General features: G+C 39.6%; 1 protein-coding gene across 8 annotated transcripts in view; it reads right to left on the bottom strand.

The window, feature by feature from the left end:
• Positions 1-27,810, bottom strand: part of CADPS2 (calcium dependent secretion activator 2) — a 630,383-nt gene that overhangs the window by 130,987 nt on the left and 471,586 nt on the right. For all 8 annotated transcript variants that reach the window (XM_059725932.1, XM_059725931.1, XM_059725930.1 and 5 more), the window contains 2 exons: positions 19,154-19,290; positions 15,165-15,352 (listed from right to left, as the gene is read on the bottom strand). In XM_059725932.1, the coding sequence (XP_059581915.1) occupies positions 15,165-15,352; positions 19,154-19,290 (325 nt within the window). The remainder of the gene's footprint in view (positions 1-15,164; positions 15,353-19,153; positions 19,291-27,810) is intronic.

Here is a 27,810-nt window from a genome sequence, read left to right as displayed (position 1 = left end):
TTAATCTTTGGCTTTTCTGGCCAAAGAGCTTACTGGGTGTGAATCTGTCTGTTTTCAGCTGATTATGGGTGAGGTTGATACCAATGTTAAGTGATACTGGTCTACAGGGCAAATGGTGTTCTTATTAACAGAAGCAAACTGTACAAAGAGTTAAAGTAATTTAATTTTAAAAAGGTGAATACAGAAAAAGCAAGATGAAAAAGAAATGTACAATTTGGCACTTGAATTTGCATTCACTTGGATGGACAGGAACAATGGGATTAACAAAAAAGTACCAGAAAGAGAAAAAATAAAGTGAAAACCAATTCATAAATGTTTAACTAAAGCCTGCTATTTGATTTTTGCAACAATTTTTAACATTTTAGAGGGGGGAAAAAACCCTGCAAGAAAAACATTTTTTGAAAGCCTCACTACCCAAAAAAGCATGTCTTGATTCATTAATTTTCACAAATGATTGTAGTTCTTAAATCTGCATGTTAAAAATGAAAATTTCCTTTGTTTAAAAGAAAAAAATAAACAAACCACAATTCTGACGAACCACAATTCTGACCAATTCCGGTCTGTTGTTTATATCACAAGTTTCTAAAATCTGAATTTTCTTTTAAAGTACAATGGTGTTAATGAAAACTTTGTCCAAAATCTGAGAAAAAAAGTGAGAGGAGCTTAATAAAAAGCAAGCATTTGGATGCTTAGCTTAAGAGTAGGCATAGTGGACCTTCTTTTAATCAGAAAAGGAAGAGAGCAAATTACAGTGTGTCATTTATGTGCTGCTTTATCCAGCAGGCACTTGAAGACTAGGTATTTTAGTATTTATATTAACTATTCTTTAAACATTCCTACAAAAGAAAATTTGTACAATAGAGCCTTCTGTTGCATGTGCTTCTCAACCCGATCCTACATCTGCTTACAGGTCATACCCTCTATTTTCACAAGTGAAAGAAAAAGACCAATTTTAGAGGCCTATAAAATGGATTAGGAGGATAGGCCATGTCAATTTCATGATCTTTTTATGTGTACATTTTAGATGCGACTCATTAACATCTTTTTGATGAAAGGTTAAGCATGTGTTTAAAAAAAAAACCCAACAAAACTTTTACATAGGGCATATGTTGTCAGGGAGGCAGGCTCTAAGTAGGTACAAAATAATCAAGACAAACTATAAAATGTATAGAGACCTTCATTACAACAAAGTATCAGCAGCTGCCACTTTACCATCTAAGGAGGCAACTGCCACATCACACATACAGAATTAGATCTAGTATATTTTTGTTTCATGTGACTAGGTAGTTTGTTGACAATTTTTCTGAGGCTTTTCCAGGGCAGATCTGGCTCACTTTATTGAAAAATGTGTAGCTGTAAATATTGCAGTAAGGACAGATTTTTACTCTGTGACTCAAAGGGGGAAGTCATGTTTTAGCCTTATTTTAATGAGCAAGTGTGATAAAGGGTAAGCTATTTTCAAGTGAAATTTTCTTGATAAGACAAGATATACAGTTAAACAACAACAATAGCAACAGCAGGGGCAATAATAGTAGTTCTTTCTTTTCATTCATTTTGTTAAAAGAAGCCAGCTAGGTCTCTTCACTTCTCCATTGAGGCTGAGCCCCTAAAAGGCAATTACACTGAGGAACTACTAGAAACCTGATCTTTTGCATAGCCTTTTAGAGCACCACCTTTCACCAACAGGCTGCTGTGCACTGTCTGCAATCACTTTACATCATCTAAAGCAGGGATCGGTAACATAAGGCCCATGGATCAGAACCTACAGGTACAGCTGCCGCATCTGACCCTTGGAACTAGAGGGTTTTGGCAGCCAGGGACTTGACTAGTATCTGCACTGGAGCCAGGTCGTAAGAAGTAGGGCTGTGCGAAGCTTTGGTAGCTGATTCGATTTGGAGGAGATTCAGCGGCTGAATCTCCAAATCCAAATTGAATCAGGAGACCAGTTAAAAGGTCTGAATCAAATCAGAAGCCTCCAAAGCCATTCGGAAAAGATTTGGCCATAGACTAAACAGGCAGCAGTCCTCAAGGACGAGGGACATAGCTGCCTCTAGCTGGTAAGTCTATTGTGGTGGGGAGAGGGAAAATCCAGGTCACAAAATCCTTAGACGCAGGTGTCACGGTGGATGTAGTCTTTCTGGGCTTTAGGAAGGCCTTCGACACTGTCTCTCACCTCATTCTCATTAAAAAAATTAGGTGACTGTGGTGTCGATGCCTACACAGTCAGATGGGTTGCTAATTGGCTGGAGGGCCACACCCAGAGAGTGGTGGTGGATGGGTCATTTTCGACCTGGAGGGATGTGGGCAGTGGGGTTCCCCAGGGCTCGGTCCTCGGGCCTGCACTGTTCGTCTTCATCAGTGACTTGGACTAGGGGGTGAAAAGCACCTTGTTCAAATTTGGGGATGACACTGAGATGTGGGGAGAAGTGGGCACGCTAGAGGACAGGGACAGGCTACAACTAGATCTGGACAGGTTACAGGGGTGGGCGGATGAGAACAGGATGGGTTTCAATACTGACAAGTGCAACGTTTTGCACCTGGGGAGGAAGAACCAGCAGCATACCTACAAGCTGGGGAACTCCCTTCTCGTCAGCACAGAGGCAGAAAAGAATCTTGGAGTCACTACTGACTCCAAGATGAACATGGGCTGACAAGGTGAGGACGCAGTCGGGAAGGCTAACTGCACCTTATCATGCATCCATGAGCAGGTCTAAGGAGGTGATCCTCCACCTCTATGCGACACTGGTCAGGCCGCAGTTGGAGTACTGTGTCCAGTTCTGGGTGCCGCACTTCAGGAGGGATGTGGACAACATGGAGAGTGTCCAGAGGGCCACCCTCATGATCGGGGGTCAGCAGGGCAGGCCCTACGAGGAGAGGCTATGGGACCTGAACCTGTTCAGCCTCCACAAGAGAAGGCTGAGGGGGGATCTTGTGGCCATCTATAAACTGGCCAAGGGGGACCAGCAGGCAATGGGAGAGTCCCTGTTTCCCCGAGCACTACCAGGAGAAACAAGGAATAATGGCGATAAGTTAACAGAGAGTAGGTTCAGGCTAGACACTAGGAAGCACTACTTCATAGTGAGGGCGGCTAGGATCTGGAACCAGCTTCCAAGGGAAGTGGTGCTTGCTTCTACCCTGGGGGTCTTCAAAAGGAGGCTAGATAGACACCTAGCTGGGGTCATTTGACCCCAGCTTTCTTTCCTGCCCATGACTGGGGGTCAGACTTGATGATCTGCTCAGGTCCCTTCTGACCCTACCAACTATGAAACTATAGAAAGGGCGTGGGGGGGGGGGCGCAGATCAATTCCCCCACAACGAGGGAGAGATTGGAGTTGGGACAAGCTGCCCAGCCAGGGCAGAGGGGTGAGGGATTTGGGGAGGGGAGCGATGGGTGCAGAATGCAGGTGCGGCAGCACTGGAAGAGGGGGCTATGCCCTGCTGCCACTTGGCCAGCCGGGGTGGGGGGAGGGAGGGAGCAATGCAGGCGCAGCTCGCTCTGGGTGGAAGGGGGCAAGTGGCAGCAGGACATAGTTCCTACTGCCAGAGCTGCTGCACCTGCATCCCGTGCCCGCTCTCCCCCAACCCCAGGTGGGCGGCTTGTTCAGCTCCAATCCCTCCCTCACTGTGGGGGCGTTGATCTGCACCCCCATGCCCCTTCCCTCCCCCCTCTGCCCACTACAACAGACTTACCAGCTGGAGGCAGCTAGCTGTGTCCAGTGTCTTGAGGAGTGCTGCCTGTTTAGTCTATGGCTGAATCTCCGAAGCGGTGCCAAGTCTTTGGATGCAATTCAGCCAAATCGAATTGGGACAGTGACTTGAATTTCTGAATTGAATCACTGTCCCTCCTAATCGGCTGAATCTGAATCCAAAGCGAATGCTGGCCGCTTCTCACAGGCTTAGTAAGAAGCTGCAGCTGCACTACTGCTGGGAGCGGGGGAGGGATATGTGGGGGAACAGTGGCAGGGAAAAGCTTGTGGCAGAAATATTCGCATCAGAACACCAGCCCATGTCAGAGAGGTTGTTCTGGCCTGAGGCTCTGAAAAGCTGTCAACTGCTGATCTGAAGGAAAGCTGGTCCAGTGGTCACGGTGTTGACTTTGATCTCAGTTCAGCTCTTCACTCCAGTGAAATTCTTCTATACAACTCTGAAGCTGTATTAAAAAGAAAGGTAGCAAGCAGGTATTTGACACCACTACAAAGCGTTTTCTAGAACAACTCCTGGCAATTGACAGAAACCTCACACAGGAGGTGGGATTATGTTCAGTAAAAATGAACTGCCTGAAGAAGAATGAGGACAAGATATGAGAAAACTATACCCTATGAACTCGGCATAGCATGAAGGTTGCTAGTTCTGCGGTTTCCAAAGTAAGAAAGAACTCAGTAGGATGGTGTAGTCAGCAGAATCAGGACAGTATCTGAAACCCGGAATGAACATAAAAAGCTGAATTTTTTTTTTTTTTTACATCAACAGTACAACAGAGTGGGCTGTGGAAAAGAACAGCATTACCTTTATAAGAAGAATAGGGACATAACTACTCAACAGTTGCTGACTATCTTTACAGATTTGTGAAAATTCTGCCTCTCAATCAGACCCCCAAGATCACATGCCAAACAAAAGCTAAAAGCTCATTTCAACATTTGGAAGAAAACTTTCACTGATCTCTCTTTGCTATCTCTGCTAAGTTGCTGGAGGACAGTATGTTTTTGAGTATATTGTTTTCAGGCACACCGTTCCTACTGAAATAGATGGAAAAGGAAAGCAACACAAAATGTGAAGAAAATTATAAAATAAAGGATCCTATCTCAGACTTTTTGTTTCATTACTGAATAAATGCAACTTGGTTGCTGACAGATTGACAGATTAGAATAATTCACCCAAACTCAGAGGTAAATTGTCTTCCTTTAACTATTGTAAAGAAGCTTGAAACTTACCCAAGTTCCAGTAAAATGGAACCTAGAAACATTAAAAACTATCTATTGTTATTCAACTACTCAAGAGCCTACATGATAGAAACTGTTCAAGATACTCAGTACAAAAGCAGCATCTTTAGGATTAATGGATGCATGAGCAATGATTTGAACAGTGTAATCTATGTGAAGGGAGATAACTCTGCTGAGAAGGATCCTATCTCTACTGAATAGAAATGTCTATCTTAAGGTTTTGCTAATTTAAATAAAGCAAATGGACAAAACCTTCCTCTATGCCAAATGAAGATCAGTTTTAAGTATGTGTTGAACCTTCTGAGTCTCTGGATCCATAATATTATGTTTAAATTTGTTATAGATTATCTTTTCAGGAAAAAGTTTGAGATGTCCAGAGTATATGCCCTGTTAGTTAAATGTATAAGGAATCCAGAAAAGGGGAACTAGGAAAAACTCTACACAGAAGGTTGGCTAATGGAGTATCTGTGACAGAGAGCCAGAGGCTTCTGTCATTTTAACTGGAGAATTCAATGGGCTAAAGCTTGCTGTGTGGGCTGGTGGCAGAGGGCAGGACAGCCATTAAGCCAAGGGGGAACACCTGACTTAGTTAAAGAGCACTTAACTAATTTAGTTAAAGGTTAGTGCTGACTTAAAGAGCACTTAGAATGGCTGGATGGGTACAAGTCAGCTGGCCCAGATGACCTCCATCCATGGGTGCTGAAGGAATTGGCCAGTGTCATCAATGAGCTGCTGGCACAGCTGTTTGAGCTCCATGGTGCTCTGGACAGGTCCCTGAGGACTGGAAAAAGGCCAATGTGGTGCCCACTTTTAAGAAGGGGAGAAGGGAGGAGCTGGGTAAGTTTAGGCCAGTTAGTCTTATCTCTATCCCTGGGAAAATACTAGAAAATATTATCAAAGAGCATATTTGTGAAAGCCCAGCAGGGGAAATGATGCTGAATGGAAACCAGCACAGGTTCATCGCAGATAGATCCTGCCTGACAAACCTTATAGCCTTTTATGACCAGGCCACACACTGCCTTGACACAGGAGCAGAGGCCAATGTCATCTACCTGGATTTTAGGAAAGCCTTTGACAGTTTCGCATCCTATTCTCATAGGGAAGCTAGCAGGCTGTGGAGTGGATGCCTACACAGTCAGGTGGGTGGTCAACTGGCTTAGGGACCACACCCAGAGAGTGGTGGTTGACAGGTCATTTTCAACCTGGAAGGAGGTGGGCAGTGGGGTCCCACAGGGTTCGGTCCTTGAGCTGGTATTATTTTATATATTCATCAGTGATTTGGACGAGGGTGTGTTGAGCACCCTCTCCAATTTTGCAGATGATACCAAATTATGGGGCAAAGTTAATACACCAGAAGGCAGGGAGCAGATACAGGCTGACCTGGACAGGTTAGAACAATGGGTGGAATGTAATAGGATACAATTCAACAAAGATAAATGTAAGGTACTCCACCTAGGAAGGAGTAATCCCCAGCACATCTACAGGTTGGGGGATGTCCTCCTCAGCAGCTCAGAGGCTGAGAGAGATCTTGGGAGTCATAATTGACTCCAAGATGAACATGAGTCAGTAGTGCAATGAGGCCATCAACAAAGCTAATCGCACCTTGTTGTGTATTAGCAGATACATGACCAACATATTGAAGGAGGTGATGCTCCCCCTCTATGCAGCACTAGTCAGGCCGCAGTTGGAGTACTGTGTCCAGTTTTGGGCGCCGCACTTCAAAAGGGATACGGAGGATCTGGAAAGGGTTCAGAGGAGGGCCGCCTGCATGATTAGTGGTCTCTGTAAAAGACCCTACGAGGAGAGATTGAGAGATCTGGATCTCTTCAGCCTATACAAAAAATGGCTGAGGGGTGACCTTGTGGCCACCTATAAATTTATCAGGGGACGGCAGCAGGGAATTGGGGATGCGCTGTTTTCCAGAGTGCCCTAGGGAGTAACTAGGAATAATGGGTGCAAACTAGTGGAGAGCAGATTTAGGTTAGACATTAGGAAGAAATTTTTTACAATAAGGGTGGCCAGAGTCTGGAATGGGCTTCCAAGAGAGGTGGTGCTGTCACCTAACTTGGAGGTCTTCAAGAGGAGGCTTGACAATCACATGGCTGGGGTCGTCTGACCTCAGTCCTCTTTTCTGCCAGGGGTAGGGGGCTGGATACGATGATCCATTGGGTCCCTTCCAACTCTATAATCTATGAATCTATGAAAAGCCTGTGGGTGGGTCAGTAGCCACCTGACCAGAAGGGGCAGTGCTTAGGGGCGTATAATAAATGCAAAACTCTAGAACTCTTGGTTCAGAGATAAGTTTTATTAGACCAACTAAGAAATCGCAAAAAAAAAAAATCTTAGGCATGCATGGCCTTCCTCAGACTCAGGGAAAATTGAAGATGGTAAAAAGTCCCCATAGGTATTTTCCCTGAGCCTGAGGAAGGGCGTGTGTGCCTGAAATTTTGCAAAAAAAGCTCTTTTTTTGTGATTTCTTAGTTGCTCTAATAAAAGGTATCATCTCTGAACCAAGAATTCTAGAGTTTTGCATTTGTTTTTGTCTCAGACCAACACAGTTATCAAATACATCCCTAGGGGCATATAAGGTCAGTGTCTAGAGCAAGGCGGGCAGGCTGGCACTGCAGGATACAGAATTCCTGAGAGAGACAGGCTTCAGCAAACAGGACAATTGACACTCAAGCTACCCAAGGGAGCTAGATGGAGATACCTAAAGGGGAAGTATGGTTTGTGGTGGGGTACTGATCCAGAGCAAGGGTAGAGTTTAGTTTCAGGCTGGTTTGCTTGTATTTGTGTTGTGTTTAAATCTAAGTCTGGAGGACTGAGCTGTGGCTATGGGGTAGTATGGAGGCCACAGGGGTGCCAGAGGTGCACCCAACTTAGAGTCTTGCCTGGGTCAGAGATCCTCAGGGAAACAGAGAAGACCAAGAGCAGCCTGGCCTGGGTCAGAGAGCCCAGGGAGCTGAGTAGATCAAGAGCAGCCTGGCCTGGGTAGGGTACCCCAGGGGGCTGTCATAAGGCACAGGGCCATGGGGCCCACAGCTTGAGAGGACAAGACCAGGGTTGGGGCCCATAAGCCAAGGGTCAGGACAGTGGACCTTGGCTGAGAGGTGCAGCCAGAATAAGAGGACCAAAGCTGGGAAGGTTGTAGCCCAGACAAAGGGTTAAGGTCTTAGGGCCCCTCCAAGGTAATGGCCTTAAGGCAGAGAGACTGTGCAATGCAACATGGCTCTGAATTGAGCAGGCTCAGTCGAGCCTGAAGAGAAGCTGGGCAGAAAGGGTGTCCAGAGTCCAATGATCTCTAAGGGCAACCTGCCTGTTTAACTTCAACACAAAGACATAGCAGGTGACACAGCATGGTGGACCCCTGAAAGGTCAGGGTGGGCACAAAAACAGCAGAGAGGATCCAGGCGGCCACTAGGTAGAGAGCACGACATGGCCACCCTCAGAGCCTGACTGGTTACAGCATCTCTCCCACAATTCTCCCTGAGTTTTCCATGATATTCTTTTTGATCTACAGACCTGCAATTTTCCTACATATTCATAAACTATTCTTGAAGCTAGTCATGTTTAGCAGTGATAGATTCATTCAATTTATCAAAAAGTATCAAATAGAAAATAGAAAGAAGCTACAAAGTTTGTTGTCACAGACAGAGCCTCATGAGAGGCTTTTCACCTTCACATAGGAGGAATGCATGCTACATCACCTTCCTCTCTAGAGAGAGACAGAGACCCAATAGGAGGTATTTTTGAATTTTGAATTTTTCAATACAGTCTGTAGCTCAGTAGGTGAAAGAAGTCACTTTGCACTTCATGTATTTCCCACCAGCATCCATTTCAGAACAAAAGGGACAGAATGGGAAGTCACAGCATGAGAACCAGAAATAAGTGAAGAAGAGGAGGAAGAAAACAATAGTTTCTTACCTATGTTTAACACCAACTGCTGTTGTTCAGGCTGAAATGAATACAGTACATTTACATATTCAACCCATTTACTTAGGAATAACAGCAGTGACAAGAAATTACTTGTGAGATAGTGATTTTGATGGGGAGCACCCAATTAGAGTAGTCTAGAAAGAAAGCAGATTGTGAAGAGGAAATGAAGAGAGAAATACAGTAAAATTCCCTTGCACTTAGGCAGGATGAAGTACATCCAGGGATGGTGGTTTTCTTTCTTTATTTGAGGGGAAAGAATTAGTGGATTCAGACCAATTTAGCAGCAATTATTATTTCACCAAGCAAGGCCACTATCTGGTTCACAGTATTTGGTATTTAGCTATAATTATAACTCAATGTTATCTGTTTGATAAAAAAGAAAGAACAAAAAACAAACAAAAAACCCTTTACATTATACATCCCAATGTCATGCTGGCTCACATTCTTTCATGGAGAGTAATAAAAGCCAGAAGTCCTGTTATATTATTTTCAGGAGTTAAACAATACAGAAAATTCTATTTATTAGTAGCAGTAGAGTGGGTATATATTTTTTATTACTTACACTGCGTAGATATAAAGGTCTATGAAGGTCAAGTAAAGAAAATTATTATTTTTTTAAAAAGTCATTAAAAATATGTTCCCTTTACTTTTTAATAACATAATTTTCTACCCAACTCTGCCACTGGCTTCTTATCTGATCTTGGGTAAGTTCCTTAATACATTTGTACCTCAGTTTCCTTATGACAAGTGAGAGAAACTTACCTTTCTAAAATGCTTTGAGTGAGAGTTATAGATTTAAAGTATTAGAGAAGAGCTACAAGTTATTATTAGACTCGACTAACTCTAGACAGGGAGTTCAATTCAATTAAATTCTAGGATCTCAATTGTCTATATTACTAATAATAAAAATAAATCAATTCTGTTTATCTGTTTCTAAATGTTCTTTGTGAGAATATCATATTTATATATATACTTATTAAGAACTAGGATCTAATTCTGGAATTATAGACAATTGGCTGTTATTTACATCACTTCTGTTTATGTTGAGTTCATAATATATGAAGTGCAGGCTTATCTATTTAAAATCTAACATTTGATTTATTTGGACGGCCTTAGGAGAGTACCCCACAGTGCAGACATCTTCAGTCAATTTGGAGATGGTTGTTGAATAGCACAAGAATGATTTGTTATGCACAATAAAAGAAGTTCTTAACTTTAAAAAAAATGTGATCAATTTGCTAACATTGTGGTAGTGCCCTGCCCTGCCAAATGAAGATCAATCAGATTTTAATGTTTCTTTTCTTGAAGCCATTGTATGACAAGTGTGATTCTGTGAGAACTTCACAGTCTCAGAACAAACACAAATGGCCTAATACTGAGTATCAGCATTAGTACTGGTATTAATATTAGCATTGAGTATTGAGAAAATTTGACTTCACTGATGCACAGTAGGCTCTTGGATTAGGCTTTTCCCACTTTTAGAAGTATAAGCAGAGTTTAAAATAAAAATTTTCCCTTTCTGCGTACAAGGAGAATAGTTTTCTCCATACTTAAACCGCTTCTCTTCCTTACCAGTTTATACTGCTTGATTTTTTCTCCATATAAACCTAGCAGTTTCACCCACCAGACAGTTGAGACTAATGGCATGTGCTCCCCCACCACTGGAATCATTTTCTGCTTCTATACTTCTGCAGACCTGGGGACAAAGGAGTCATGTGTAGGAATGACAAGTAAAACCCACGCCCCATCACTGGTATAAGCACGGAGAAGACGCTTCATTGCCTTTACTTTTCACACAATTAAATTTTGTTTGACATAAGATTTATCCTCAACAAACCACAAGCAAAAGGAGCTTCTCATTGAGGAGTACATAAAATTTCAGCTCATATGTTAGAGGCCAAAGCCGTATTTTTGGAATCCCTGTGCTTCCTGATTGGGTCTTCCAGCCTGCTACCCACAGTTATAGCACTCTACTATTTCATCCAGATCCCATCCTGAAACAAGCATTTCACTATAAAGGGAAGGCCATGTGGATATGTAAGGCAGTCTGAATCTAAACTCACCATGCATTTATTGTAAAGCAAAGGGGGTGTATAAAGCAAGATCAATAATGTGCAATTCCTCCCTGTTCATATAAAGTTTTATAACCATGTGACAGACCCTGCAGTGTAAGGTTAGCATGGTAATAGAGAGGCTGCTGATACCCACTTCTGCCTGCATGGACAAAACATGTAAACAGACAGCATCAGATACACATGCCCGCCCCCCTGCACACAGCCCCCAATGATGGCAGCAGTAGCTAGGCAGGCTGTCAGGGCCATGGCCTGGCTGCAGGCACAGCCCCGCGATGGCACAGCACTGCCTGACCTGGGATCTGTACATGGCAAATGGGCCTGGCCTACCTCACTAGTGTGAGCCTTTGGACAGGACTGGGATGGCTCCTGCCAACAACCATGGCTCCTCTCCAAAGCTGCACACTAGTGGGGCAGGCTGGGCCAGGCCCATTTGCCATTGTACAGATGCCAGGTCAGGTGGCGCTGTGCCGCCACGGAGCTGTGTCTGCAGCAAGCCATGGCCCCGATGGCCCAGCTGCCTGTTGCTGCCATGATGGGGGCTGTGTGCTGCAGGGGGAGGGAGAGGTGGGCATGTGATGTCCCCCTCAAACCTCCTGCCAGAAGCCCCACATCCACAACCCCCCCTGACACCCCCCATCCCCCAACCCCACTATACCCCCCATGAACCCCCCACACAAACACCCACCCAAGAACCCCACCGCCCCATACCCCTTCTCACCCTCCTCCTGCAAACCCCACATCCTCCCACATCTCATACACGACGTGACCAGCTACTAGACAGGATGGGACCTGCTTGTGGGAGCTGTGGTTGCAGGGGCATCTGTCCCCACATCTTGGTTAGTGAAGGGGGCAGGAGAAGCTCTGATTTTTCTATGATAAAAAAACCAAAGCAAACACCAAAGCATATAGATATTTAGAATTTATTTTATTATAATAATAAACGCACTGGTAGGCTTCCAAATTGCTTTAAAATTGTAAATATATGAATAAAACATTGCTCAAATGATCTCTCTCTCTCTCCACACACACACACACACACACACACACACACACACACACACACACACAGAGTAGTGTTTTGTTTTAATCGTGGAAGAACATGGATTTTTGGGAATTTTAAAGAGTGAATTTGGGATTTTTTGTTTTTTTGTTGTTTTTTTTTATCAGAGCATTAGCAATTTTGAAACAGGGAACACCAGGAGCCCTGCTGGTGAGGCAAGTGGCAGGACCCAGGCAGAGGAACCTGCCCAGGGCTGGCACCAGGGACCCAGCTGGAGGGCAAACAAGGTGGCTGAACTCCTGACCATTTGGAGCGAGAAGGACATGTTTCGACAGTTCAAAGCAGGCCACCACAATGAACACAACTTGCCCCATACCAAACAACTTGCCTCACAATGACACAATTTGCCCCACATCAAAGTGCATGTTCAGGCACGTGTGCTGAGGCACAAATCTCCAGCACAAATTTGTGCCTCTGCTATTTGAGCTGCTGCAAGCACACGTGCCTCCATGTGTGGATATACCCTAAGGGGTTATTTCCCATAATACATACACAGAAGCTGTTATTAATTAGTGTCTCATAATTATACAGAGGTATATCTAATATCATTTAAACTAACTGTGAAGGATGGTAAAAAATTTGCTCCTAAGTAGAAGTACAGCACATAGTGTGGTAGGTTACTATACTTGAACTATATATGAAGAGTAGCTTAGCTCAATGCTCGGTCACCACACGTATTATATTCTTTACAACACTTGCATGTAATTACTGCTTAAGGTTTATCTGTTTCTACATTTAATTCACTTTGCTGTAAAGGCTAAATTTTAATTACAGGAAAGCTGTCATCATCTCTTAGTAAGGTAGCTCATGGAACGCAGCAATGATTCCTTTTACACTTCTATTTTTGAAGCAGAGATTTATACCCCCCCCCTATAAATATACATATATATACATCATAATGCAATAGATGTTATAAATCCTGAAGAAAAGACACATCTTCATCTGATCATTTGACTGATGTCACTAAGGTTGTCTACTACTCTGAAATAAACTAGTGATTAAAAGAAACAGGGATTACTTTGTATACCAACCACAGTTATGACTGGTACTTCTACATACCCTGCACTCTAAAGCTCATATACCTTAGATGGTCTTTGTCAGGCTAGTAGAAGGCCTAAGATGGCCCTCCTAACCAGAAAAAAAAATCCTGAATACACTTCTTATCCATCATGTCCATACCATTTAATTGGGCCACAAAACTCTTTGTGTTGGTGCTGCAGTCTTTCTCCTCCTCAGCATGACTTATAAAACTAAAATGTATAACATCACATATCAGCCTAGAACTTTGGCCTATCATGTATTGTTTGTGAAATTCTTTTTTTTCCCTTCCTGCCATTCCTTAGTGGTACTGTAGATGAATGAGTGGATGTATTATCTGTGTGTATGTGTGTCTGTTTTTGTCCTTGACTTACTTTTCTTCTTTCTTCCTCATTCTTTTCTCTCTTTCTTTTTTACAATGTCTCAGTACTAGTCAGACCCTCTCTGTTCAACACTCTTCTTTTATTCCTAAAAACACTCATAATGCTATTCAAAGAGTATGTATTTGTACAGAAGGAATAGAAGGAATACATACAGAGTGCTTACCACCGTGTAAAATGATGTGCTCCCTGAGATTTTTCCACATATTGTATACACTGTTGTCCTTCACTTAAGTTATGAAATAAAAAGAAATATCTTTTTCTTTTGAATTCTTGAGAAAAGTTTGAGCAATTATCACTGAATGTTTGTCGTCTTAGGTTCAAAATCAATAATAAAAAGGCTAGAGAGAGAACTACAAAGAACTGTACTTCAGTATGGAATGTATACAAATGTGGCAGGATCTTTAGGAACAAGGGAAGAATGATTTACAAACTAGGTTACCATGTAAAGGGTAGAAAATCTGTCTAACTTATCAGCACGCAAGTTAAGAAAGCTGGAGAACATCTACGATTTTAAGGTTTTACCATTTTGTACTTTGCAACCAAGGAAATCTCCTTTCCCCTGACTCCCTGATTCCCTTTCACAAGCCCTCAGGTCACGGATTCCCAACCCCCTGCCTCAGAGGTGGGGAAGCTTTATCTGGGCCAGCAGAGAAACCAAAAACTGTGGTCCCTTAAAGGACTGCTTCTTCTTCCCCTCCTTATGGCCTCAAGGAGTAGGGAAGGGGGCTTTATAGCTCAATGACTGAACGTAAGGGTGAAACATAAGTCTCTTGGCTACCACACTATCTGTAAGTGGACATGTAAATGCTTTCTATTTTATATTATATTCTATTTTATATCCTTTCCACCCAACTTTGGGATTAGAATAGGACCAGATTTCAGGAGATTACTATAGGCACCAGCAGCCCAAGATATCAGTGGGTAGATAAGCTTGTAAAAGTCAAATTGTTACACAAGATGCCTAGAAAAGGTAATTGCTCATCAGGGACTCCAGTTCCATGAAAAACTGGAATTGGAAGAGGATTAGTCGAAGACATCATTTAAAGAAGGAAGGTTGTGACTTCTAATGTCTCATACAGTGAGGATAACAGTTTTTCCTCAGCCCTTTAACCCGCATATAAGGGGAGTGTAATGAAGCCCCATAACCAATGCTGAGACCAAGCTAACAGAGGGTCTGGTGGAATGACTTCTCCACCTGGTGGAATAAGTTATAAAGGAAGTATGAAGCGCACTGGATAGGATGAATTAATAGAGTTGTGGTCTAGATAAACCACATCCATGGTTTCTTGTCTTTCTGCAACTTCTGCAGGAAAAATTCAGTAAAAAAAAGACCGGTTGTCAACATGATATAGTTTGTTTTACTTGCATTACAGGATTGTTCAGAACATATAATCAAAACACCAGCTTACTAGCACAATACAACAGGGGTACTGCAGCAGGCCTTTTCTTTTTTAACTAACAAGATACATTTTTTCCTTGTGTTGTTCCTTGACACAATGCATGGGAACAGATGCTTAACAACATGTCAATACATTGAAAAGGTATTTTCTATGAACAGTTCTATAAAATCCCCAGAACCACTTTGCAGAAGCTTTTTATAAACAGATCTCTTTGTTCATTTCAAGTATTCAACTTTGCTATCTGCTGAGTACAGAGACCTAAGCATAAATGCTCTCTTCTTCCCCTTACCCAAACTTAATTAATTTTACTATATATTTGCATGTTAAATTACCTGTTGCCATGAACATGAGAAGCACAGAAAGCAAAGCTGTAATGGAGCAAGGTTGGGTCAATGACAGCACCATTTTCTGAATGTTCAATCAATTCATTAAGATAGCAGAGATGGCGGTGACAGCCTCTCACACCATAACGAGCACAGTATTCATCCAACACAAAGACTTGGCCTGGGCTAAACCAACCCTGGAAAAGAAGGGCAAAAAATACATTATTTTAATAAAATGCATTTCTTATAATTGCAAAGTTTTAAAATCAACCCAACAAAGAATGGAGAAGAGAAAAATTATATTTTATGCACATACGATAAACACTCATATTCTATTTTTAATCACCTTAATGTTAATAATATTAAAAATGTATTAAAGTATAGGACATAGCCTACTCAATAACTGTTGTGGAGTAACTTTTTGCAGTTCTTCAGCCTGATACCACTAAAAACCACACAGTCCAAAGATGTTGTATAAGATTTAAACATATAAAAAATCTGACAAATTACACAATGCATTAAATAATTTAAATTATTTAAATACATGGTTTTATTAATATAAATAATGATAAACAAAACCAAAGAAAAATATGATTTACTGTCTTTGGAAATATGGTTAAGAGACAAGTTTCAGACGGATAATTCCATGTGACTGCACCCTTAATCTAAGAACTGAAACATAAATTTGACTTTTTATCCATCTTTCTTATGTAATCTTTTTGCACATAACCTTTTTTTAACATGTGTATTTATTCACGAGACACACAGCCAAGCACTTTGAGACTATTCTTGTGGGCAAGATGAAAAGAATCTGACTTTAAATTATGAATAGGTATGCTAGTGCATTAATTAGATAGGAATGCCAAAAGCCTGTTTGCAAATAAACTTGAGAGGGCAACCTAGAATAGCATACCCTGAGGGAGGCAAGGAGGACGTCTTTCAGTTTAAAATTCCTTGAGAAAATTAAAACTTCTAATTCAGAAAAAAATTGCCATCCTCAAATTTTGATAAAGTTACTAAAGTTAAAAAAGAAAAAAAAAAAGAAAAAAGGATGAGAGGTATACACACAGGGCTGGACGAAGACAGAAATGAAAGTTATTGCCATTTTTAACAGGAACTTTTGACTGTGATATGAATATCTTCTATATTTATTAAAAGAGATTATTTAGGAACGTGTAATTATATGAAAACAACTTGAGAAACAGAAAATATCTCTCCTCAAATAATCAAAGCTTCACTGCACCATTGGGACTCATTAAATAATTGCATTTCTATAGAATGTGAAGACCTTTTAATACTTCCAAAAAAACAAAATACTTCCATGGGCAAAGATGTTTATCATTTATATGAAATGGAAACAAAAATCTTAGGAAGGTTCTCCACTCCATGTGCACCCCCCCTCCCCCAAATCATAAATATTTTTTGGCACAGCATCACCCAAGATAAGAGTTATGCCATCAAGGATTTTGCTTTTGTATTTTCAACCTGTCTCTTGACTATAATTTAGGAAGACCGTCTCAGAGAATCCCATAGTTCTCACAAAACCATTCTCAACAAAAGCATTATAACTTGCTCCAGAGCCCACTGAAGTCAATAGGAATCTTCCCATTGCCTTCAGTGGGCTTAGAAGATAACTTTACTGTTTCTAGAGGAACCCTAAAAATGTATCACTCCAGTGTAAAAATATGAGTAAACAGTTTTTGCATGAAAGAGGATATAGTATCCTCCAGAAAGATAGAATATGAGACATTTATTTGAATCCACATGATAAATTGTATCCATAGATACAATAAATCCTTATTCATGAAAATGTTACCCAGTCAATGCTTTACTGATATATTAACAAATTTAAAGTTAATTACACACTTCCACAATTTAGTAAAAAATGTAATTAATATTTACATAGCAAAATAGATTAACAGAATTCTGTTCATCTGTTCAGAAAGCAGTAAATCATTAGAAAAACTACTAAATAATTTTTATATCAGTAACAGATCTACAAGTAGTAGGACTGTCATTTATGTGTTTCAACCTTGCATATGAACCTTGCATATCCCTTTAATGAAAATGTTGCAAGATGAATATCTTTACATAACATGTGACCCCCACACGTATCACATATATACATTTACACAATTATGCAAACTGTTTTGCACTATGTAGTATTAGGCAAGTAGGTAATTTTTGGTAATCATTTTTTATTTATTGTGTAATTGCAGAAAAAGCTCCCCACTGTTTACAAGGGTGTGAAATTAAAGATTTTTAGTGCAGTTGATAACTTTAATCAAAGACTATATTTAATTCTTATTATTTAAAATTAAAATTTAGATCTCTGTTGAAGTTATGTCTGTTTGATTATATTCTAATTTACTGAAATTTAATGATACACTTAGTTTTTAAAATGTCTGCAGCTTATGCAAATTGAAATGTTTATCATGGAGCCACTAAAAATACAACTAGTTATTCCTATATAAGCTGCACCCATGTTAGCATTCTCCATTTTTTCTAAAAAATGTAATTACCAAGTAGTTTATCTTTTATTTCCAAAACGCCTACATAGAACATTATTCATGTCCATCTTGTTTATCAAAAGCTAAAATAAAAAAGACCAATAAGAAATACAGTTGCTTTGTGACTGCTATAACGCTGTATATTCCATATCACCTCTCTTAAAAGTTCCTGATTTCAAGGTTATATTAAGTGCCTTACTATATTATTATTATAAAAACGATTTTGACCCTGATGCACTGTTAGAAAGCTAACCATTTTCTCTTTGAGTACCAATTACTTTGTACAAACGTACCTTCAGGCCTTTCCTTTGATTTAGAGCAGAACTCATAGACACAAAAATAAGTCCTTTAACTTTTTCAAACATACTTATCCAGTGCAATACTAAAGATGCCAATAATTTAGTTTTTTAAAAGAAGCAAACGCCATTCAATTATCCAGTTTTTTTTTTTAAATCGTACAATCACCAAAACAATTTTTTTTACTAGTTGTATGCATGCTTCCCCTATAACTGTCCCCTGTTTTATTAACTTGTTAGAGCTGCAGTTTTGAAAACTGTGTGCTGCTTGATTTGAACACATTGGTTGTGATGCTTTAACTAACAGATTACAATTCCTGATGCTAAACCATTACAAACATAACATCAGGATGTTAAGGGCATGTCTAAGTTACCCCTACCAGTTTTACACCTGTATAAGTCACTAGTTTCCTTGAATTTTTTTTGTTTTTTACTATGTTAAATAAAGTCATAATCAGGCTCTTTCCCTCTTCAAGCAGAAAAATCAGAGACAAAATGCAGTGTATAATAAACAAAATTGGAAATGAGAATGAAGTTTGAAAGCCTCTATTTAAATCTGTGTTTATAACAAACATTTAGGTATGAAAAGCATTCATTTTGTATGTCAATCACACTTTACCCACTTCCTTGTCTAATAAGCATTTTTTCAAACTATGTGTGGTTGCATATAATTCCTACAGAATTTATGCTTATAGAGCCAACCTTGACTCAGCTGAATACAAACACAACAATTCTATTTGCCCTTGTCCCTGCCTCCCCACCCCCTATGGTTTTGATTCTTTTCTTTTGTTTTTTTTTTTTACTTCCCTAGCTGAAGCAGAAGAGAGAATTACAAGATAGATGACATAATGTCTGACATCTGGCAAGCTGAATTTGTACCTTAAAATGCCTGTACAGGTGTTAGTAAATCCTACCACAGAGGTTTCCATCTTTATTAAAGCCTTCTGTTTTTATTCAGCCCTCCCTAGAGGAGCTGATAAACTATGGTTCAGAGTCAGTTTGAGTCTATTTGCTTCTCTATTGAGTGGCACAGCAGTAGTCTTCAAGTGTATAATTTTCAAATTTGAAGCCAATCGATTGGAATCCTTTATCCCAACTACAAGCACAGTTATTGAATGAGTCAGGAAGAAAAGACTACTTTGTAACAACTATTTCTCACTTTTTCATTTCTTTTATTTCAATCTTTACTCACCAAACAAGAATAGGAATCATTCAATCTATGATCCAAGGTCTGCCTCTGAAGCAGTCTAAAGAGGGAAGCATGGTCAAATTTGCAGGGATTAGCAGAAATAAACTCATCCATACCATGTTTCTGACCACGATCTGCATCTGTTCATAGAAAGGAGAAAACATACCTGTATATGTATATTCTTTTATAGGGTTTTCACAAAGTAAAGAATATTTTGGAAAACATTTAAGTTTGAGGGTCAAATCATATCAGCAGGTACATGTAAGCAACTATAATTATAGAATCTTATTTTAAATTAATCTAGCAACCAGTTTTACTGAACTGTTTTTTAAAATGTTTATCACTATCACATTTGCAACAGTGAACAAATAGGTGAAATTTATAATATCATTTGTGGGCAACTCAGTCTTTTTTTCCCTTGTATTACTCCTACCAAACATACATGACATAGTTATGAGTCTATATAAACCCTTAACCAAAATGACAATTTAGAAAGTCAACTGCAAACTTAAGACAGTATATTTAACATCATTCTATGTGCTTCTTCTACTGGATCACTTTACAAACACTGTAAAATTATAAAACAAGTTCAAGAGTATAAGCTATTTATTCCAATGATTTCTTATTTTTCTCAGGCCCTCTATCTCATTTCTGTAAGAATACTAAGAAAATAGCTTTCTTACACTGCAAGTAAAAGTTTATGCATTTCTTTGTTGGTGCCTGAAAGAATATGTCTATAGAGATCAAAGGTACCACTAATAGAAAACATTCATCATGGCTAGAAGCCTACTTCCCAAATGGCAAACTAGAGCAGAAATGAACACGTTGACTTGAGCTAGGTCATTTCCAGCCTTCTTTTTGTACTCGGCTTTTAATGAGACAAACCTTAATGTAGTAATGGCAAAGAGCTCCTTCAACCTCCAAGCAAAGAGTAATGAAAAAGGGAGCAGTATTTTTGTGTAAATACATAGAGAAAACATACCCTACCAAATGGCACTTCAATCAAAGGCCCAAATTTATTGTTCTTCATGGATTGCATCTTTCAACGCCTTTGAACCCCGCGGGTTTATCAAAAGACAAGCTCTAGTGATTGCTTTCATTAATGGTATGTTTTGTCAAAGTCTTCAATGTGAATTATCTACCAAGTATGGACAGAAAAAAGCCTTACAGTGCCCAAAAGGACTAGTTATGTATTAGCACATTAGCTCTGTTAGATTCTATAGACTATATTGGGGTGAACAGTCTTATCAACTTAAAAATTGACTTCCCTTTACAATAGGGTCTCAGCTTCTTTGTTCCTTTAAATTCAAATATAGGTCTTTTTATATTCATTACTAGAAAAGTACAGTCCTAAATGTATCCCAAATGTAATTTTGAAAAACTGGACGTACAAACCTAAAATTTCTAAAGAAAGGGAGACAAAAGTTTATTGATTAAACCCAATTATAGAGTCAGGTTCATAATAAAACTCAATATTGATCTGTAGGCATGATGCTAACATAATCAGTCACATTTAGAAATTTAGCCCTAGATCATATTGATCCATGTCAAGTCCAACTTTCAGCTGTATTTGTAGATGGAAGAATTATTTAATTCAAGCTGAAGGATCTGCAGCATCACATCTTGAAAAGATGCACAAACTAATTCATATCACTTGGCTTTGCATTGTCAAAGCAAGAGTCACATCCATGTGACAGATTTCACCAAGGTGGATATAGCAAATAAACAGTGTGACAATGCATTGATGGTTTAAGGTATGAGATTATCATCTATGGAAGCAGCAGCATATTATTTCTTAGTGTTTAAGTAGCAGCAGCATTTATGATTAGGTGTCCTTTTAAAAATTATCATTAGTTTCATAAACATAATAGGAATCTGCCATTAATCAAAGTTAGACTTTATTTCATGTATAGTAACATGAAATACGCTTGCTTAATTACAAGTGGTAGTTTGATTTTATTTAAAATATTAATCTGAAAAGTAAAATTGCACATTAACAAGATTTCATTTGATTCAAAATAGTAAATAATGCCAGGACTTTACTCACATTCTTAGAAAGATTTCCCAGTCAATTGATTTTAATATAATATTTTTTGCACAGTAAATGTTACTTCTTGTATAAATATCTGCTTTACTGAGTCTTTTTTATATTATGGAGAGTCACAGAAATAATAATAGTCTTGCACTGTACTGTGTCTTTGATCTGCATTATATATATTACACATAGCAGTAGCGTTCTGAACCTGAGAACTTGCTTCATTTTTCTCTATATAATTACAGGTACAAGACTTTCTTTTACTCTTTCTGAAAAAAAATAAACAAAATAAAAGAATATATATGTATGTATGTGTGTGTATGTGGGTGGGTGTGTATATATCATTAGATTACTTTTGACAATTCCATTGAAATTCAATAGGTTCTGTATTGTGTACAATGAGGCCTAGAGCCAACATCCAGTCTGAATACTTGCACAAGTGTCCAGTGAAGTCAATAAAAAAATCTGCGATAGCAGACCCTGATACCTTATAAGTTGGGTAAACCAAACAAAAGTAGATAATTTTGAAAAAAATATAGGCTTGTGGGTATATGGATCTAAATGATACTCCCTGAAATTCCCACTCCTGACCAACACTGTCATCTTCCCTCAGCTGCTAATGTCAAATCAAAACAGGTCATGTAATGACACCTACCACTTAATGGCAAACCTATAATTATGTGTCATTTTAAAAAGAGAAAACTTACCTTTGCCACATAAAGACAAGTAGAAAATAATAGTAGTAATAAAGTTATATAACGCTATATTCTAGTTGATTTGCAGAATATACAACATATAAACAGTAAATCTTTCCCAAATTAAACTGATAACTATAAAAGCATCACAAGAACTTTGGAAGATTGAGACAGAAAGATAAATGCATTATGCCTGTGGTTTTAAAATGCAAGTAGGATCATATTTTAGTAACATTTTGCTTCATCCAAACCTTAGAGAAATGAATCTTAGATTTTGGGGTATATCTACCAGTGTGAATATAATCCTGCAAGCACCAGGATGAGACTAAAATTGCAATTCCATTTTAAATTCTGTTTACCTCATCAACTTCATGGAGGGTAAAAAAAATGAGGAAAAATGAAGAGAAATTAAAAAAAAAACCCCAAAAGGTGAAGGGACTGAAATTTCTCCTATGCTTCTTTTTAATTAATTTTTTTATGCCCTCCACACCCCAGCAAAATAAATTGCATCAACTTCAGATGATTCTGACATGTAATGAACATGCATTTTCTGTTCTATAAATAGGTTAATTGTTTAATTTCTGTTCTATAAATCGATTGTTTGTTCTATAAATCGATTAATTGTTTAATTTAATGGACACAGGGTTTGATATAACTGCCACTGAAGTCAATGAAGAACCTGTTTAATTCAGTGGGAATTAGATCTAGCTATTACTTTTCAGGGATTACAAATATTTACGTTTTTTTCTGTTTTTTTTTGTTTTTTTTTTTTTTTTTTTTTACATAAAAGTGGTCACAAATAATAAAAAAGGAAACGTACCAAATCCAAATAAAAGACTAATTCCACTTTTCTTAAAACTAACCGTGACATTTTTCATCTTTTAGGGTATTAAAAAGATTTAAAATTTCAATTTCCCATCTACATTTACTATGCAAAATACTTGAGTACATTTTGCACAAGACAATTACCAATCTGATACCAGGTATCAAAAATCAAATTAGAATCTTGTTGGTGTTCAATTGCATATAACTTTACCAAATTTTGACAAGTGGGCCATGGTAGATGGCCTGCCTTGAAGTGGAAAAATGTTTTGGAAATTTTTCAGTCAAAAGAGTCAAGTAATTTTTGAGGGCAAGGCAAGGGAAAAACCTCAATGATTTGCCCATATTAAACATTCTGACAATTTTTTCTTTGAAAAGATATGCTATACAGCGGCAGAAGCATAGCAAGTAGGGTTGGCACCCTGGGCTAACTCTGTGGGCACAGTGGGGTGGAGAGGGGTGAGGTGTGTGATGAAGCAGGGTGGGTTCTGGTGGGGGGTAAAGGGAGGTGCTGCTGAATGGGGGTGGGAAGTGGGTTTCAGGAGTTTTATCTATGCTGGTAACTCAAAAACAGTCCCCAGCTGCTGCTGCTGCTGCATGGTCTGCTTGCCCCAACTGTTGCTCTTATTAATGTTAGCAGCACAGTGTTTGGGCATCCTGCTACTGCTGCAAGTGGAACAATGTAGGGTTACTTCTGCCAGGATACAAACTCTGTAGAGGTGGCATCCCTCCTAAGTTGGCATCCAGGAATGGTGGCCCACTTGCCCACTGCTAGTTAAACTACTGTGGAGTACAGACATGATGTTTGGCAGAGGAGCAGCCTTTGTGAATGGATGTCCTTTTTTCTTTTTTATGAAAATCTACTGAAATTAAGCAAGAGACAAACCTTCTAAAAAATCTCAGTTTACACGTGTGCAATAGAGTCTTTCTAGTGCCTAACAAATAAGATCTTAAAACAGTACATTCCCCCTGAACATGTGCAAGCCTCTCATTGCTCATACTGCTGATCTAACAATGAATGCACTAGAGCTACAGAGCATCTGTACATGACCATCCTCTTACAAGCCTCTACCTGTGTCCGGCTACACATCAGTCACCCCCATTAGGCAAAGAAGCATGCTCTGGCATGAAGCTATGGGGAACACAGAAATATATTCCCTTTAATAGCTGTTCCAGATTTGGGTAGAGTAGGATGCTGGAAATGAAAGCAGGGAGTCGGTCTCTTCTCTCCTATGAATGGCATACCTGCTGGTAACTTCGCAGCACAGAAGAGAAAAATGTGAATGCAGAGGGGACAAAAGCCAGACAAGTGTATAAGGAAAGGAGTGGATTAGGACAAGGACTCTGATGAGACTGTGAAGGAAGGGCATGAGAAATGGGCTGGTAGATGAAGAGGTGGGAAGGAGAGTGTCACTAGGAACCACACTGGGAGGGACAGGAGACAAAAAAGACAGATGGTGTACAATGGGCAGGAGAGGCTGGGACAAGTGATAAAGAAGGTCGTGTGGGCAGCAGGAGGGAATGGAGGGGAAGAATGGGGGTAGCGGGGGGAATGGGAAGACTGATTAGATGAAGAAGCAGGAGAGGAGAACTAGGACTGGCTGAGTGAGAAAAAGTCTGGCGAGAGGAGACTGGATCTGGCTGAGAAAGGAAAATGTGACCAGAACAAGAAATCAGGTGCTAGAGAAGAAACAGGACTGGAACGGGGATGAGATGGAGCTCTAGAGCAGATTTATGCATACTGATCCTAATCATCTATATGAGAACTCAATATTACTAAATATCATCATTCATGTGTGTCAGCAAATACCTGTGAAATCCACTGACAACATTTGTGCTCTTTTTCCATTAATTGTACCTCCCACAAAAGGTAGGCAGATTACTACTGCTATCAGTAACTATTATTTTTTTGAATTGCTGGAGCAACTAGGAGTCTTTGTCATACAGCAAATGCTGAACAAATATGGAAGAAAAGAGGATAATTTAAAGTTATTTAGGGCAAGGATTGTGTATAAGACAAGAGATGAGAGACTGGGGACCACAAGGATAAAATAAGACACTACTGGTCAGAATAATGAGTCATGGTCATTGTGAAGGAAAACACTTTTTGTAGGCACCATAGCAAAGGACATTTTTACAGAGGATTTTGAAGGGAGAACGGAATGGTTTTGTAGGTGTTTATGGGGAGATCCTCTCATGTGTAAGAAGCACCATGGGAGATATCACAGGAATGATATTTGCAAAGCTAGACATAAGGATGATGGAGGCTGGACAAGCAGCCAGTTCAGTCAGCAACTGGGATCAAGCTTTAATACTAAATCAAAGATGACAGATGAAGCAATAGGCTGGAAAGAACTTTTAAAGTGACTGTATGTTAGGCAAGTGGCAGAGGTCTGTGCAATGGATTAAAAAAGTTCTGCCACTGGAAGAAAAGAGGAACATGTCATTAGTAACCACTTCTGAAAAGATCTAAGTGACTTAGCATCACAAGGACCCTGTGGCAGAGGCTACTTACGCCTTTCCCATGAGACCTTATCTGAAATGCTAAATACTCCATATTTACTCAAATACAAGACATGGTTTTTATTGCAAAAGGGGAAAAAGCCCCTCATCTTATATTTGCATATGGGAAACCTCATTAAATACACCATCTATCACTAAACTGCTGCCAAAAGCAGCATGTGCTCAGTAATGGAAACCAACTATGCAGTTGATTAAATGCAGCCAACACTGAGCATGACTATAAAAATATGGCCTATTTTGGGCAAACAAAAACAAGCTGATGGGAACTTTTTTTTTAACCTTGTTTAAAAATTTTATTAAAAACATATCACTCTACACTTACAAACCTACACATATTGAGCATCCTTGTTTTACCAAGACTTCATAGCTCAGAAACAACTACATATCAAAAACATACAGCGAGCGACATATATTAAACTTAAAAAACAAACATCAACTTCCCACAAAACAACTCTTACAGAAGAATTTAAACACCCCAAGGTTTCTTACTTTCCCTAAACTAGTTTATGATCCTTCAGGACCTCCAGCCCTACCTTCCCTACCTCTGTATGAACACTTCCATCTTGGTGTAATGAATTGGCATTTGCCACACCCATGGACTCTTCAAGACATCTGAAAAACTCTCCATTTCCTCAAAATTGCAGTGAAACTGTGTGAAATCGGGTGATGCATGTTTCTTTCCCCTCTCCCTCCATTACCACCTTGCATATTGCACTTGCATATTTTGCAAAGACAAACAATCCCAAGTATGGCAGCCCCCATCCCCCACCCTCTCTTGCTCCATACAGTTCAGCTCTAACCAACATTTCTCTTTTGGCATTCCAGAAAAACACACATATTTCCCTCTGTACTTTTGCTATCTGCTGCCATGTCAGTGGGAATATAATTCCCAGATATAGAATAATCATACTGCAGCCTTAAATGCTGACACTTTTCCAGCAAAGGACAGTGTGTTTCTGGACCATAACCAAAGTATTTGCTGTAACCTCACTGTCACCTTTTCCCATGCCATATTACCTTTCTCTTCAGCATCCATTGGGATCCCTCGCATTCTGATTTCTCTCTTATCCAAAGGCCCACCTTCTCTAAGTCCCTCAAGTTCCCCACTCCCATTGTCATGCTTTTTGATTTATTTAGTTCAGCCCTTGTTGCTTCTCTATAATCTGATGTATGCTTTAGCCCCTTTCCATTGAAAGCTTCTCTCTAACTACTACATTTATATTATCCATGTCTAGTATGCATTTTACCTCACCCCCTTCTGGAATCTTTACTTCACTTATGACCTTGTCTTTTCTTATTCTTTGTGCTAATAGTTCCATAGTACACACAAACAGTAGCTGTGACAGATGGTATCCTTGTCTCACCCTTGTATAGATTTTAAAGGCTCCACTTAGGTGCCCATTAATTTGGACTTGACTCTCTGCTTCTCTATACAATAACTTTGTCCAACATATACATTTCTCTGGGAGCCCCATTTTTCCTAGCACCTCAAACAGGTAGGTAATCACGATCCACTTTGTCATATGCTTTTTCTAAATCTAGGTTTGCTATAGCTATGTTTGTTTTCCTCTCTTGCATCTGGGACAATGCATCTCTGATCACTCTGATCACTTTGGAAATCCTTCTGTCTGGTACTACACATACTTGGTCTTCATGTATTATCTTCTGGGTTTTTTTCCTTATCCTCAAAGCCAGTGTCATGGCCATTAACTTACAGTTCATATTAAGGAGTGTAATTGGTCTCCAGTTTTTCAGGAATTTCTTGTCTCTTTTCTTGAAGAATAAAATCACAATGCTTCTTGAAAAATCTTTCCCGGCCTCTCCTGTTTCTGCTATTTCCTCTAACACGTACTCTATATATCTCTCCCTACCCATGCCCAAAACTTCTCACAAAATTTCATAGGCAGTCCATCTGCTCCTGGTGCTTTACCTCTTTTAAAAGGTTTTTAGACACTCCTCCACTTCTCTTAAGCTTATCTTTTCTTTCATCTTTTTGCTTCCTCCTCCTCTACTTTCTCTTCAATCTCTTCCAAGAAATCCTTCTTCCTATTTCCTTCTTTTGGTATAGCTCTTTGTAAAATCTTCTCAATACCTCCAACACCTCCTCCTGCACTTGTGCACCACCCTCTTCTCGCGCTGCTGTAAGCTCTCCTTTTGCTGCCTTCATGCTGGCTGAAAAAAGCAGTGGGATCAAGGTGCTAAGAACATTTTCTCTCTCGTCTTTCAAACAAGGTTTCTAACTCTTGCCTTGTTTCTTCTAGGTCTTCTCACAGCTGTCTTCCTTCTGCGGCTTCCTGTAGTAGTTCTTGCATCTTTCTTTGCAGCTTTCCTGGCTCTTTCATTCTTTTTCCTGCACATCTTTCCTGAACAATTCTCCTATCCTCTTCTTCACCACCATCCACCATTTTGTGATACACCCCAAAATATTTCTTCAGTACTCACCATCCCTCATATTGTCTCATGTATGATTGACATATCTCTTCATCTTGTAACAGTCACACATTTAACTTCCAGAGTCCCTTCCCTCTCATGGGGCTCTTACCAAAGCTCATTTCCACCTTCAACATCTAATGATCACTAAAAGC

The sequence above is a fragment of the Alligator mississippiensis genome, chromosome 4, assembly GCF_030867095.1.
Source record: "Alligator mississippiensis isolate rAllMis1 chromosome 4, rAllMis1, whole genome shotgun sequence".
NCBI classification, from domain to species: Eukaryota; Metazoa; Chordata; order Crocodylia; family Alligatoridae; genus Alligator; species Alligator mississippiensis.
The sequence above is the reverse complement of the archived record's forward strand: the minus strand, read 5'-3'. Positions and strand labels throughout refer to the sequence as shown.